Source organism: Carcharhinus amblyrhynchos, chromosome 17 (genome assembly GCF_965287045.1).
Source record: "Carcharhinus amblyrhynchos chromosome 17, sCarAmb.v2.hapA, whole genome shotgun sequence".
Taxonomy (NCBI): domain Eukaryota; kingdom Metazoa; phylum Chordata; class Chondrichthyes; order Carcharhiniformes; family Carcharhinidae; genus Carcharhinus; species Carcharhinus amblyrhynchos.
The window spans coordinates 36,790,346-36,807,141 of NC_137340.1; the positions used below are offsets into that span (position 1 = coordinate 36,790,346).

At 38.3% G+C, this 16,796-nt stretch overlaps 1 protein-coding gene across 3 annotated transcripts in view; it reads left to right on the plus strand.

Annotated features, from left to right (window-relative positions):
* atrnl1b (attractin-like 1b) overlaps positions 1–16,796 on the plus strand; it is an 883,775-nt gene that overhangs the window by 160,779 nt on the left and 706,200 nt on the right. For all 3 annotated transcript variants that reach the window (XM_080205830.1, XM_080205831.1, XM_080205832.1), the window contains one exon: positions 8,039–8,222. In XM_080205830.1, the coding sequence (XP_080061956.1) occupies positions 8,039–8,222 (184 nt within the window). The remainder of the gene's footprint in view (positions 1–8,038; positions 8,223–16,796) is intronic.

The window sequence follows — 16,796 nt, forward strand, 5'->3', positions numbered from 1 at the left end:
ACAGCAGGACTAGAAGGCACAGCCTCAAGATAAGCGGGGGGACAGTTTAGAACGGAGTTGAGGAACTTCTTCACTCAAAGGGTGGTGAATCTCTGGAATTCTCTGCCTGTTCAAGTGGTGGAGGCTACCTCACTAAATATATTTAAGTCACGGGTAGATAGGTTTTTGACAGACAAGGGAATTAAGGGTTATGGGGAGAAAGTGGAACTGATCCATTTCAGATCAGCCATGATCTTATTGAATGGCGGGGCAGGCTCGAAGGGCTAGATGGCCTACTCCTGCTCCTATTTATGTTCTTATGTTCATCTTTAATAGAACTCTGTCCAATCACAGCATCCAACTTTTTTGATCAAGTCAACATTTTTGACCTGCCTGGTAGAGAATTCTAAATATTTATCACTCAAATATTTAAATTTGTATGAGCATGAAAACATTTTAGACAATTGATTACTTTTGGAATAAGTGCAGTGACTGTACATTAGCAGACAAATGCAAGAGCTATTCTTTGCCAGCTGTGTAATGAGATGGATAAATGGAAAATCTGTTTTTTTTTGCTGCATTTGTGCTCTTCACGTTGTTGGGAGAACATCTTTGAATAGTGTTGTGAGACCTTGCAGTGTTCACTTGTGTGTGAAGGCAAGTTCTCAGTTTTATGTTGGACCTGAGGAATAGGGTATTCCATAGTGCAGTATCCTGAAGGTACTGTGTCTTAGATTTTACACTTGGGCCTTTATATGGGATTGAAAACAATAGCTTTCTGAAAGAGGTTCATGTGTTACCAACTAAGTTCATTACATTCTAGTTCAATTTTGTTTCATTAATTTCCATTTTTACTTCCTAGATCTACTACTTTGACTTCATTTGAAATAAAAAGCTGGATGGATTTACTGTGCGCTACCTCATAAACTTAAATGAAGCTCCTTGTCTATCCTCCCTCCACTCTCACCATTCCCCAGCCAGTTACTTTAATTTCTGAAACTCATCATCTTTACATAGAAATTAAAAACAGGAGTAGGTATTTGGTCCTTCGAGCCTGCTCCGACCATTCATTTTGATCATGGCGCATCATTCATTACATCTGGCCAACCTGAAAAAGACCCATTTATGCCTACTCTCTGCTTTATGTTAGCTTGCCAGCCTTTTTATACATGCCAATTATATTACTCCTATACCTTGAGCTTTTATTTTCTGCAGTAACCTTTGATATAGCACCTAATTGAGTGCCTTCCAAAAATTTAAGTACAGTACATCGACTGGTCCCCCTTTATCCAAAGCACTTGTTATTTCCTCAAATAATTCCAATAGATTGGTTAAACTTGACTTCCCTTGATTTCCCTTACATTAAACTATGTTGCCTTTGCCTGATTACCTTGAACTTATCCAGTTGTCCTGCTATAACATCTTCAATAATAGCTTCCAACATTTTCCCTCTAATCAATGTTGTTTACCATTTTCTGCCTCCCTCCCTTTTTCAGTCGTGGACTTGCATTTGCTATCTTTCAATCTAATGGAGCCTTATCTGAATCTAGGGAATTTTGGAAAATGAAAACCAATGTGTCAATTAGCTTATTGGACACTTCTTTTAAGACCTTATGATGAAGCCCCTCAGTATCTGGGCTTTTGTCGGCATGCAACTCCAATGATTTACTCAGTACCATGTTTCTGGTGATTCTGATTTTCCCAAGTTCTCTTTCCCTTCCACGCCTTGGTTTATAGCTGCTTCTGGAATGTTATTTGTATCCTCTTTAGCGAAGGCTGATGCAAAATACTTGTTCAATTTGTCAACCATTTCCTTTTTTTCCAATGTTAACTCTCCAGACTCTCACTTTCTGTTGGATCATTGCTCACGTTGTTAACTCTTTTCTTTGTTAACTGTCCATAGAAATTCTTACTATCTATTTATATATTTCTGGTTAGCCTTTTCTCGTACTCTACTTCCCCCCACCCCAATTTAATCTGCTCGCCACCCTTTGCTATTCCATATGTTGCGTCCAATTTTCTGATCTTCCACCTATCTTTGCACAATAGAATCCCTAAAATATAGAAGACAGCCATTTGGCTCATTGAGCCTATCTTCAACCTTTTAGTTATACACAATAGTGGGTCCTTCTGTTTGACTTGTTCTTACTTATTGGAATGCATATATTCTGTGCATTATGAAATACCCCAAAGGTGAAAATAACTTAAATTTCTTTGAGATACTATTATGTGAGGAAACCCCTCCATCCCACCTAATACGTTTAGACACTTAATTCTATGGATACCTTATAAAATAAAACTTCAATATTGGGATAAAAGCCTGAACTAACCTCAAGGAAACTCACACATTGGCCCATACAGCTGATTTTACTGCACTCCCGACTTTTGTAGTGCTGTTTGTTGCCTCAAGATGAATGTGCTGGTTGAGTCTCAATTTCATTACTCAGTAATTCAGCAGTTTCAGTGGACTCTTCTCACTGTGGTGTTGGCTCACATGAAGGTGCAAAAGTGTCAGCGTTTTCCACCTGCTTGTAACTGTCAGGTTCAGCTTCTAGATTTGTTGCTGTTCTTTTAGATTGGGGGACCCCATTTTTCACTTTTACATTTAAGCATATCCAGTAATGTCTATTGAAAGTATATCATCTTGGGTGATGTTTTATTTTGAAAAATGAAAATACATTTTTTGAATATCCTCACAAAAAGATTCCAAACTATGAAATTTTGCTTTGTATCTTTTTCAGCAAAATATTCCCTAAACTGCTTAATTAAATAATAAGTAATTTTAGTCCTGGCTCTTGATCATCTCTCTCAGACATTTTAAAGAATGTCTCTGAATTATTTAAGTTCTAATTTTAGTGGTTGCTCTGCTCTCCTATTTCTTTCAACTCCAAACCCTTATTTGACCTTAATGGTTTAAAGTAATTATGAATTTTTTTCCCCTATCTCGCACTCTGTTAAATGCCAGTTCTTTATGGACTTTAGCAAGGCCTTTGACAAGGTACCACATAGTAAATTGTTGCATAAGGTTAAATCTCACGATATCTGGGGTGAGGTAGCCAAATGAATACAAAATTGGCTTAATCACAGAAGACAGAAGTTGTAGAGGGTTTTTTTTCCAACTGGAAGCCTGTAACCAGCAGTGTGCCTTAGGGATGGGTGCTGGGTTCACTATTATTTGTTATTTATATTAACAATTTGGATGAGAATTTATGGATCATAGTTAGTAAGTTTGCAAATGACACCAAGATTGGTGATATAGTGGATAATGAAGAAGGTTGTTTAGGATCGCATTGGGATCTTGATCAACTGGATCAATGAATGGCAGATAGAGTTTAATTTAGATAAATGTGAGGTGATGCAATTCGATAGACTGAATCGAGGCAGGATCTAATCAGTTAATGGTCGAACTTTAGGGAGAGTTACAGAATAGAGATATAGGTGTTCACAGCTCCTTGAAAGTAGAGTCACAAGTGGACAGGGTGGTGAAGAAGGCATTTGGCATGCTTGGTTCCTTGGTTAGAATATCTAATACAGGAGTTGTGATGTCTTGTTGAAGTTGTACAAGACATTGGTAAGGCCACACTTGGAATACTGTGTACACTTCAGGTCACCCTATTTATAGAAAGGATATTAATAAATTAGAAAGACTGCAGACAAGATTTACTAGGATGCTATAGGGACTTGATGGTTTGAATTATAAGGAGAGGCTGGATAAACTGGGGCTTTTTTTCCCTGAAGCGTAAGAGGCTTAGGGGTAATTTTATAGAGGTCTATAAAATAATCAGGGGCAAAGATGATGGTAGGTAGTCAACATCTTTTCCCAAACATAGGGACTCTAAAACTAGATGATCATGACTGATCATAAGTTTTAATATCCTGATACCCTCCTCCCCCCAAAATGCCTTGATCCCTTTATCCCCAAGAACTATACCTAATTTCTTCTTGAAATGACCTCAATCACTTTCTGAGGCAGTGAATTCCATACATTTAGCACTCGCTTAGTGAAGAAATGTCTCTTCATCTCAGTCCTAAAAGGTTTACCTCTTAACCTCAAACTATGACCCCTAGTTCTGGACTTTTCTGAATCTACCCTATCTAATCTGTTAGAATTTTATACATTTCTATGAGATCCCCTCTCACTTTTGAACTTCATTGAATATAATCTTAACCAACTTGGTCTCTCCTCATAGGACAGACCTGCCATTCCAGGAATCATTCTGACAAGCCTTCGTTGTGCTCCTTCAATAGCAAAAACGTCTTTCCTTGGATAAGGATGCCAAAACTGTATCCAATACTCCAGGTGTGGCTTCATGAGTGCTCAAGACAGTTGCAATAAAACATCCTTATTACTATATTTATCCTCTAGCACGCAGACCAACATACCATTTGCCTTCTTTACTGCCTTAATCATAGAACCTACAGTGCAGAAGGAGGCCATTAGGTCCATTGAGCCTGCACCAACAACAGTCCCACCCAGGCCCTTCCTATCCCCATAACCCCACATATTTATTCTCCTAATCCCATTGACATTAAGGGATAATTTGTCATGGCCAATCAATCTAACCCACACACATTTGGAATGTGGGAGGAAACCAGAGCACTCGGAGGAAACCCGTGCAGACATGTGGTGATTGTGCTAATTCTACACACAGGCCCCTGAGCCCAGCATTAAACCCGTGTCCCTGGCATTGTGAAACGGCAGTACTAATGACTGTGCCACCATACCTTATGTACCAGCTACTTTCAGCGATTGATGCAGAAGAACACCAAGGTCTCGCTGAGTATCCATCTCTCTCAATTTACACCCATTCAAATAATAATCAGCCTTCCCTATTATTACTACCAAAGTGGATAACCTCACATCCACATTTATACTGCAGCTGCCATGGGCTGCCATTGTACTCAGCCAGTACAAATCATGCTGACGCATCTGTGCATCCTCCTCACAGCTCACCCTCCCACCTAACTTATGTATTATCTCCAACTTTGGAGATAATACATATAGTTCCCTCTTCCAAATCATTAATAGATCATTTGAACAGTTAGGATTTCAGTATCACTGCGGTACTCCACTAGTTACTGCCTTTCATTTGGAAACAACCCATTTAAACCACCTCTTTGCTTTTTGCCTGCTCACCAACTTTCTGTCCATTTCAAGACACTACCAACAATCCAACGTAGTTTAACTTTACATCATAGCCTGCTCTGTGAGAACTTGTCAAAAGCCTTTTGAAAGTCTAAATAAACCACGTCCACCAGTTCTCCGTGCTCAGCTTTACTGGTTACATCCTCAGCAATGGATTCATTAAGCATGATTTTCCCTTTGTAACTCCATGTTGACTTTGTCTGATTACACCATTGCTTTCCAAATGCTGAGCTATGAATATCTTGATAATGGATTTTACCAATTTCCCCAGTACTGGCATTAGGCTCACAGGTCTATAGTTCCCTGTTTTTCCTCTACCTCCTTTTTTTGATTAGCGGGCTTATGTTAGCTACCCTCCAACCTGTCGAACCATTCCAGAGGCCAAAGGATTTTGGAAAATAACCACATTTGTTGAAATTTTAAAAAGTAGATTCATTCGTTCTTCTCTCCCCCAAACTGAATGTAAAATTCAATCATCTTATGATTGAAGGTGTCTGTGGGCAGCAACAATGTAAAATCATTAATTACTCTGCGCAATACTAAGCTGAGCATTGCCTGCTTTGTTGGCTCAGGAACATGCTTTACTAAGAAAGTATCCTGAAAGTATTTCCAATCCAATCCATTTGTAGATTAAAATCTCCCATGATTATTGCTATGCTTTTCTGACAAGGTCCATATTATTTCTTTAATATTCTAACCTATCTTCTGGTTACTTTTAAGGGCATGTACCTGACTTTCACCAGTTACTTCTTGCCTTTAGTGTTTCTCATTTCTATCAAATCCATTTCCACATCCATGCCATATCCTCCTATTGTGCTAATTCTATCATTACCTGACAGTTAATTCTTCTACCTTTTCCTCAATACCTATCCTTCCTAACTATCTATACCCTTTGGGGGCTGCCTCATACCACCAGGGACCCAGGTTTGATTCCCACCTTGGGTCATTGCCTGTGTGGAGTTTGCACATTTTCTCCATGTCTGCATGGGTTTCGTCTGGGTGCTCCAGTTTCCTCCCACAGTTCAACGATGTGCAGGTTAGGTGAATTGGCCATGCTGGATTCTTCCTCAGTGTACCTGAACAGGTGCTGGAGTATGGCAACTAGGAGATTTTATAGTAACTTCATTGCTGTGTGAATGTAAACCTATTTGTGACTCATAAATAGACTTTAACTTCTTCTCTCCTTCATTATTTGGGTCTCAATTCTTGTTCCCCTCTAGCCATGCCTCTGTAATGGCTATCAAATTATACTTATTCATTTCTTCGTGCGCTCTCAATTCATCTGTTTTGTTTTGAATGTTATGTGCATTCAGATTCAGCACATTTAGTTTTATCATTTTATTTTTTTCATGACCTCTAGTCTCCTTTATTGACTTATTGTTGGATTTATATTCTGTACCCCTTCCTATCACAGTCTGCTTACCATCGCCTACAATAAGACCCTTCTCTTTTGCCTTATCTCTGACTCTGTTCCCAAATTTGATTTCTGACCCTTTATTTGAAACCATTTAGCTTTCCTTGTTATGTAATTTGCTAAAGTACCAGTCTTAGCACACTTCAGGTGTCGAGTATTTCAGTGGTACTGTCCCACTTTCCCCAGGACTGGTGCTGGTGCCCCTCGTTCTATAACTCACTTCTTCCGCATCAGTCTTAAAGCCATGCATTCAAATCTTTAATCTGATTTGTCCTATGCCAATTTGAATGTGGCTCAGATAATAATCTAGAGATTATGACCTTTGAGGTGCTGCTTCTTAATTTGGTGACTAGGTCCTTATACTATCTCATTGCAGTGAACGGAGATTTGGCTGAGCGCCAAATTCTCTGACCTCGCTGCGGTGGGAGCATGGCATGAGCAATCAGTGAGATCACGCTCTCACTATTTGCTGCAGCGAATGGTGTCAATCCCTCTGATTGTACAGTCCCTTGCTATCATTATGTCCCTTTTTGCTCCCTCCACTCAATGGCTTCCTGTACCACAATCAACAACCATTTCTATTTATATAGTGTCTTTAAAACTGTGCAATATGCACCGTTCTGGTCACCCGATTATAGAAAGGATGATATTAAACTAGAAAGAATGCAGAAAAGATTTACTAGGATGCTCCCGGGGCTTGATGGTTTGAGTTATAAGGAGAAGGTGGATAGACTGGGACTTCTTTCTTTGGAGCAAATGAGACTTGGGGTGAACTTAGAGGTCTATAAAATAATGGGGGGCATACTCAGATAATCAATATCTTTTCCTACAGGTAGTGGAGTCTAAAACTAGATTTAAGGTGAGAGGGGAGAGATACAAAAGGCTCCAGAGGGGCAATTTTTTTCACGTAAGGTGGTGAGTGTCGAGAACAACCTGCCAGAGGTAGTAGTAGAGGAAGGTACAATTTTGTCTTTTAAAAATTTGTTTCTTCAGTTAATGGTTAAGATGGGTATAGAGGGATATGAGCCAAATGCAGGCAATTGGGACTAGCTTAGAGGTTTAAATAAAGGGCGGCATGGGCAAGTTGGACAAAGGGCCTGTTTCAGTGCTGTAAACCTCTGATTCTATGATTCTAAAACAACCCAAGTGTTTACCAGGACTGTTATAAAATGAAAAATGACACCAAATCACAAACATGAGGCCAATAACAGAAGATTGATCAAGATGTAAATTTTAAGGCACATATTTCAAGAGGAAAGAGAAATAAAGTGGGTTGGTGAGGGAATTCTCAATCATAATCATTCTGATAGACCTCTTGGATTTTACTTTCTGTTCATAATTATTGAAAAGGATTAAGCCTTAAAACACTAGTTGCAGTGAAATACTTCTGTTCTATGTGGTAAGGTTTAAAATTACTTCTATTTGTGGATAGGAAAACAGCAGGAAATAGGATTTGCCAATCTTAATGGACTTCTAAACTAGTTTTATTTCTTGTCCAGAGACCAACACGTGGTTGGTGACAGAGACTAAAGGTGCGATTGTCCAGGGTGGATACGGGCACAGCAGTGTTTACAATGCAATGACGAAATCGATTTATGTGCATGGAGGATACAAAGCATTTACAAACAATAAGTATGGCTTGGTGGATGATCTCTACAAGTACACAGTAAATAGTCGTACTTGGTAAGTGGAACAGTCAAGCATCCATTCAATTTATTTTTGTTACAGCATTTGATTTGAAATATATATGATGAAATTGTGGTGGACATCTGAATGGAGTTGAAGTAGCGAATCTATTTTTATGTGTCTTACAGTGATATTTAGGAACTTTGGGAAGCTTATGAAAGTTTACATATTTAAGCTTTTTTGAAATAAAATATTGCATTTGGCTAGTTTATTACTTGTTAACTTATGAATTGATTTTATCTTAGTTTGAAATATTTTTCAGTTGAGTAGTAGGTAAGCAATTTGTTGCAAAACCGGCAAGCAACTTTACTGCATTCAGGAAAGTAACTTTTTATTTAAAATATTGCACATTTCATTTTATTTGCCCACCTGTCCATTCCTCTGAACACACAACATTTTGGAGCACATGGTTTTTCCCATTAGTTTAAATACATTTAGGAATAGAATGAAAGTGGACCCATTAAACTTTAATGATTTTACCTTGAGGCATTTTGTAAAAATCAAGGTGGAACGTTGATGATCTCGAATTCTTGTACAATATGAATATGTAATATATGCTTGGATTTTTTGACCATTTATTATTAGCACAATTAAAGTAACTTCTCCGCCTTCAGAAAGGAGGTGACATTTATTGTATGTTATCATGATTCTCAAAGGTTAATTACTGCTGCACAACTGATAAATTCTATGAAGTTTAATTGTGCTGTACAAAACTTTTTAATTACTTTAATCATTTTAATATTAAGTTTGGAAATTCATAATTATATTTCTGTTTAAAGGCGCATGAACAGTTGTTCTGACACTTAGCTATTTCTAAGATGTCCTAGTTCTTTTGGCACACAATATGAGTATAGATTCTTTGAGTACCAACCTCATGAATTTCTGAGTCAGTTCCAATACTCTTTTTTTTCAAAAAAAAATGAACTCAATAATCTTACAAAGATCTATTCACTTCTGAATTCCCAGATAAAGACAAAGAAATGGTAGCCTTTTATATGGATTAAAACTTCGATATAGAATTGATTTTGATGTCAATTTTATGACTGAGAAACTGGAATAATGTGCTGAATCCAAATGGTACTGATCTTTGGATTAAAATGGGTTAAAGCAGTTACTTTAAATGTAGCTTATGTAAAAATAATTATTGTGGCATTGTTATAAATTAGATTTTACTGAGCTGTTCATTCTTCATTTTCATCTGATCAGTAATCTGATGTTTTGATAAAATATATTTAAATATATTACACAGGAAGTTAGCAAATTGATATTTTCTCAAAAACTCAAAAAATAGAGACTTGGAATGTTTTGTGATGATTTGTGCATATTTACTGTTTCAAATTAAAGTCAGAGTGGGAAAAGATTCCACTGGCCTGCCTTAATAGCAAAGAACCATAATGGTCCATTTTTCAGGACTGCCCTGTCTTGGTGGGTGATCTTAAAGGCGTCTCTGTGATGCTTTGGTTGGGCTGTGTGGTGGGTGTGGTTAAATAGGAAATAAGGAGGAGGGTTGAGTGAGAAGTTGAATATAAGGAAGGCTAAGGCAGGTGAGAACATAGAAACTATCATTATCACGAAAGGGGTAGCGCTGGGCAAGTTAATGGAGCTAAAGGTCAACAAGTCTCCTGATCCTGATGGAATGCATCCCAAGGCACTAAAAGAGATTGCAGGAGAAATAGCAAATGCATTTGTGGTAATTTATCAAAATTTGCTGCACTCTGGGGTGGTTCCCACAGATTGGAAAACAGTAAATGTGACGCCACTGTATTAAAAAAGGTGGCTGACAAAAGGCAGGTAACTTTATAGGCTGGTTAATTTAACTTCTGTAGTAAGGAAAATGCTTACATCAATCATCAAGGAAGAAATAGCAAGACATCTGGATATAAATTGTCCCATTGGTAAGACACAGCATGGGTTCATGAAGGGAAGGTCATGTTTGACTAATTTGGTGGAATTCTTTGAGAACATTACATGTGCAGTGGACAATGAGGAACCTGTGGATGTGGTGTATCTGGATTTCCAGAAGGCATTTGACAAGGTGCCGTACCAAAGACTGCTACGTAAGATAAAGGTGTCCGGTGTTACTGGTAATGTATTAACATGGATAGAGGATTGGTTAACTAACAGAAAGCAAAGAGCGGGGGTAAATGGGTGTTTTTCTGGTTGGTGAACAGTGACTAGTGGTGTGCCTCAGGGATCAGTGTTGGGACCACAATTGTTTATGATTTACATAGATGATTTCGAGTTGGAGAACAAGTGTAGTGTGTCAAAATTTGCAGATGTCACTAAGATAGGAAGAGCAAAGTGTTCAGAGGATGCTGAAAGTCTGCAAACGAATACTAATAGCGTGAAAGAGTGGGCGAGGGTCTGGCAGATGGAGTACAATGTTGGTAAATGTGAGGTCATCCATTTTGGTAGGAATAACAGCAAAATGGACTATTATTTAAATAGTAAAAAATTGCAGCATGTTGCTGTGTCGAGGGACCTTGGTGTACTTGTGTAGCAATCTCAAGGAGTTGGTTTGTAAGTGCAGTAGGTAATTAAGAAGGCAAATGGAATTTTGTCCTTTATTGCTATAGGGATGGAGTTTAAAAACAGTGAGGTTATGTTGCAGGTGCTGGTGAATCTACACCTGGAGTACTGTGTACAGTTTTGGTCCCCTTACTAAAAGAAGGGGATGCAGAGGAGATTGACTAGGTTGATTCCGGAGTTGAGAGGGTTGGCTTATGAGGGGAGACTGAGTGGACTGGGGCTATGCTGATTGGAATTCCGAAGAATGAGGGGAGATCTTATAGAAACATATAAGATTATGAAGGGGATAGATAATATAGAAGCAGGGAAGTTGTTTCCACTGGCGGGTGAAACTAGAACTAGGGGACATTGCGTCAAAATAAGGGGAAGCAGATTTAGGACTGAGTTGAGGAGGAACTTCTTCACACAAAGGGTTGTGAATCTGTGGAATTCCCTGCCCAGTGAAGCAATTGAGGCTACCTCACTGAATGTTTTTAAGGCAAGGATAGATACATTTTTGAACAGTAATGGGATTAAGGGTTATGGTGAGCAGGTGGGTAAGTGGAGCTGATGCCACAAAAAAGATCAGCCATGATCTTATTAAATGGCGGAGATGGCTCGAGGGGCCAGATGGCCTACTCTTGCTCCAAGTTCTTATTTTGGGAGAAAAATTAAGTCCATGGAGAGAGTTGATGGTTGCTGCCAAGAAACCTGAATGGACAGTTGATCAAAACAACATTTTAGTCGTCAACTTGTTTCTTTTGTCTGGCCTGTTTAAAAGTTTTAATCATTTCCAGTTATTGCAATTTTGGAGGCTTTATAGAATGTTATGGTAAACATCTATCTATCTGAATGTATGTACTGATGTCTTTGGCAGATATGAGCATGTGTGAGTGATGTCACTGGTAGCGCAGGCTTTCACAGGTTTAGTCTCACGAGGGACCTGTGTAACTAGCTGCCCCCAGTTGAGTCCGTACTGTACAGTACTTAAATATTTATATAAGTAAAGAAGATTGAATATCAAAACGCATTCAACTATCTTTTCATGGACAAACTACCAAAGAGACCAGCTTCGGTGAACAGCTTTTTGAAGAATACAAGCTGTGAATTTGTATTTCCAGTGTGAAGATTGATTTTTGAACTATTCACGTTGCTTATCTACTGCTGGAATGGTCTTTCCATAGTTGATAGTTGAAGGGTCTTCTCCACAATGAGAACATTAGATATATTTACAAGAACTGAAGCAAATCATTGCGTTTTTAAACTGGTTCCATTGGTCTAATGACAAATGGCACTTTTGACCAAGAATGAGAGTTCTTTTGGGTGCAAGTGTGATCCAAAATTTAATTATTGAAAAGTTTGACTCTTGTAGTGTGATGGGCAAAATGTTTGTTTACTCAAGTTTTCTTCAGTTATACTTGTGTGTGTAAGTGTGTGTCACACACAAACCTGGCAGGCTTAAATTCCTTGCTATAAAACTGTGGCCAAGGACAATTGAATGAATAGGTGATGTAATAAAGCTGAGTAAAGTTTCAGTTTTTAAAAAAGAAACTGCTAAAGATTAACATGACAACCAATCCAAAATGATTAGTAAGCAAACATGCTTTTAATTTTGAAGAAGGAAAAAAATTAATGAAGTAATTCAATTTTTTAAGAAATTCACTTTTATATTTGTTTCTCCACAAACTAAAAAGTTGAGAAACTTAGTCCTCAAAATAAGGTTTGTAATTTGAGAGAATTGTAAGAAAAGAATTACACAAAGTGATTAACTTGACTTTTCTATTGTGCATTTGAAATGTGGAGAACCAAGTTTTTGATTGGAGGCCTGTTTCAGAAATTCTCAGGCTGCATTTCCAGGGCTTCCAGAAACATCTCTGGCATGTGTGGTACTTGGCTGCAGTTGCTTCTTAAATACGGCAGAAAATGTTAGATGCATTTGGGTGTACTTTGATTTTTAATGTCATGGTAAGTCGTCACTTGGTTGTACAGAACTTTGAGTATTACTGAAGAAAGAAGCTATTCATCAGGATAGATGCAAGCAGATTAAATCTGAAGGGGAACGGCAATTCAAACTGCATTTTTTTTTAAAAGGGTGCTGTTTGGTTGTCAAATGGATTCTGGTCATGGAAAATGCATCATGGAACAGTTAGTTCTCCATGCTTTTCGTTAATTAAAATTGGTGCAGTTACTTTTGTTTGAGAATTGGGGCCTACAGTTTTGTTTCTAGCATGTGTCTTGTGTCGCGTTGTGAGCTCAGCTGATCTTAAATTGGGTGTTAGTGGAACTCTTAGTACACTTGCAGAATCACATCTAATGTTGGGCACATGTTCTGAGTTTTGCAACCGCGCACTGGCTGAGTGCAGTATATGCATATGCCACGGACCCCAGAGGGTGCTGAATCGGATCAGACACCTGATAGCAAGTTGTCACAAAAGTCTATGGTTAGCAGTCAGTGTGGTGAATACCAAGCCCCATCCCTTTGCTGATGACTGCAAAATCAGGGTAATTTTACAGATTTTTAATGGAAAATGGTCAGTTTCCTTGGTTAGGAGGTGTGCACAGATATTGGAATTTGGATATGGCTATCATTTATTTATTCATGGTGAATAAGGAAAATACATTAATTTAATTGAAAATAAAAAAAATGTCTTGTGCCTGTGCTTCAAATGCCTTTCCAGTTTGAGTGAACTCTTAATTCATGAGCATTGTCTTTCGATTTATACTTGTGTGCATGTCTTATGTTTTTTAAATGCACTATCAGTATTTCTTTTGCGCTAGTAATTATGTATATTTTAACAACAATATCTGAGAGTAACTTGACTCAGTTCTTCAATAAACCTTTTGTTATGTACCAGTAGGATGCACTCTTAACAGGACACACATGATATAATTAAATGATTATTAATACGAAAAATACTTCATTTCGAGTAAAAGTACTCCTGAAACTCCCGCTTTAGTTGCTTCTCGCGATAACTTTTCTTTTCACCTCGTAGGATTTTTGAATTTAAGATATATTCCAACTAACATTTTCCTAATTCAGTTGAATATTTGCCTTGGGCAATGTATAGTCAGTTGAAGGTTCAGCTTGTTCTAAATGTTATGAAAATGTGTGTTGATTTTCAGGTAAAGCTTTTATTTTAAATGCCACTAGCTTCGTAGCAATTTGACATTGATGACTTCGATTTGCTTGACACACAGCATCAAGCTTTAGATTGAAAGCTCAAGGAACACAATCCCTTAAAGTCTAAACAGCTTTGAAGTACTGTACCCTTCTTTCAAGATGATCAGTAAAGCTTAACTATAGCACCCATAGAAATAAGGTATGCACTTTTACAATTGCTATGCTTCGAAATGCCAACCTTACCAGAGGAAGAGGTGGAACATAATTGGAAAGAAAAGTCATAATATTGGGTATTGCTGGATTTCTGGTGACCAAAAACACACCATGTATGAGATTGCAGATTGTGACTTTGTTCATCCACTGCAAGAGTTTGCAACTCCTTCAAACTGAGAGCAAAGTACAAGGTGTACTTCTGAAGGTTGAATGATTCCTAAAGAATTATTGGAAGGTTTCGAAGGATCTGAATCAAGGACATGCTGCCAGTTGCAGTTAGATGTATTTCATGTTTCAGATGCTTTGGACCTATAAATTGCCAAACATTAGGCATTAATTTGTGGTCTTCTGGTTAACTTTAAGTCCAGAACATTTTGTTTTTGCCCTTCATGAATGCTCCAGGATAAGGTTATACAGTGGCTGCATGTTTCTAAAAATTTTTTTGTATACACTCTCCTTGTGGGGCTGACCTTTTCATGTAATTTTGAAAGTCCACAGGAAAACATTATTTTGTTGCTTAGCTTCTGCTTCTGGAAGGCAAATCATCCCAAGCTGCTGTCTGACATTCTAGTAGCTAGTACTAGTGCAACATGGTTGAAGATGGGGCATAGTATGAGGAAAACAGAGTTGAGAATGTTGGGAAAATAATTTGTAGAGAATACTTCATACAGAGATTCTTTTGGCTTATACTTTAGGGTGAAGGAGGTCACTATTCAGAATGTTTTTAGTGTAGCTTGTAGATGCTCATGTGAGATATTAAGTTATGTATGACAGAATAAATCCATCATGGTATGGCTGACTACCTAAAAATACCAAAATAAGATGGATTTTGCAGTAACTGTTTTCGTTGGCCTTCTAAAATTGCAGATGTGAAGCGAGAAGAAGAGTTAAAGAGCTGAATTTCAGCAGAACAGTCCCATTGCTGGAATTGAAAGCAGGAAATGACCTTGTGTAAGTGGGTTCTGGGACCCATGGAGATGTATTCCTAGTGGTGGCCAATTAAGTGCCTACTGCTGGGGCTGTCATCCAGATTAAACATGGAGTCCTGTCTCCAAGGGCTGCCAGTCCACTCACTGGATCATTAGCTCAGCAACCTCAGCAAAGCCACCACTAAAATTTCTATGCCATTTTGCCAGCATTCCTGCTTCCCAGCCTATTTTCAATGACCTAGTAAAATTGCAACCAACCTTTCAGCATCTGTGACCTTTCATCTAATTTTGATCTTTAATCCTTTTTTCCAAAAGTCTTGAGACTCGATGGATAGTGCCCCCATACAAGGACCAGAAGCTTCAGATGTAGGACTCATTTCAGTACTTTATTGCCTTGGAAAAAGTATTAATGAAAATGGTTTGAACGGGGTGGTAACCCGCCTGCTAGTCCTTCTGACAATCCTGTGCTATTCCCCAAATGGAAAAACGTGTTCAATTTGAAACAAACACAAAACATCCCTCTTAGGAAAACCATCTATGTGTGCAATTTTAGTTTGTAGACTTATGGTGGTTGACCAAGTTTTAAAGTTTGATTTGACGTAGACCCAAATTGGAAAGAGAAACTGGTGCTCCCAGTTTCTAAGGAAACTAAGACTGAAACTGAGATTGGAAAATTAAACTTCTGGTTGAAGCTATGTAGAAGGAGAGCCATCACAGCTCAATAGATGATGGCCAGAACACTACCACCTCGCCTGACCCGGAATCGGTGTGGAATGAGGGTCTAACGAAGGAAATCTCTGTTGACCTCGGGTAGGAATTTCCGGTCTCACCTGAGCAAGGCTGTAAAATCCCACCCGATGAGTCCAATGGTACAGTCCAGGCAGCCTGATGGTAGAGGCAAGATCCAAAAGAAGAAATTAACAAAGAGATAGTTTTGTTGAAGCTTTATATCTTGCACTAATCAGAACAGATACAAGAATGCCAAACATAAAATGGGACAATATTTTATACAGCATGAGAAAGTGACTGCTGATTGGCTGGCAAATTGGCTCTTAATGATTGAGACATTACCATGGCACATGCCCCAGAGAGCTATTGGCTCTCATGCTTTTTCTGTTCAATAAAGGTGCAGTGTCCGGACCTTTTGCCTCCAGGGGACAGGTCCCAGCGTATAAATTAATGTAGATTGTTGTTCTCCTTGAAATTTGGCAGTCTTGTGAGTGTCTTCATATCCAGCTAAACAAATATTTGATAGCCATGTGTTGGTCTAGTCCAATGCATTGACAAATCAGTGTTGAGGTGCTTGGTTTAAATTTCAAATAATGTTAAGTCATTAACTGTCAGTCACTATCAACTGGTGAATTCTCCCTGGCAATGTCTCTTACTGTCAGTCCACTGACCCAACAAATCAGCATCCTCTTCTCATAAAATGTAAAGCTGTTGTTTGCCCGAACATTGGTATTCTTGGAATTGTCCTGATGAGTGATAAGTGAAAAGCTTCATCCAAATGTCTTTTTTCAACAATGCTCAAAAATTATTTATGACATCTTGTGGTTTCGTTCTTGCATTTTTTAAAGTTACTGGCCTCGACTAAGATCTAAATGCTGTGATTTATTGACAAGTATTCTTAGTTTAGGGGATATACTAGATAATAGAATCATAGATTCCCTACAGTGCAGAAGAAGGCTATTCGGCCCATGAAGCCTGCATTGACAATAATTCCACTCTTTCCCCATAACCCCATGTATTTTACCCTGCTAGTCCCCCTATCACAAAGGGCCAATTTAGCATGGCCAATCC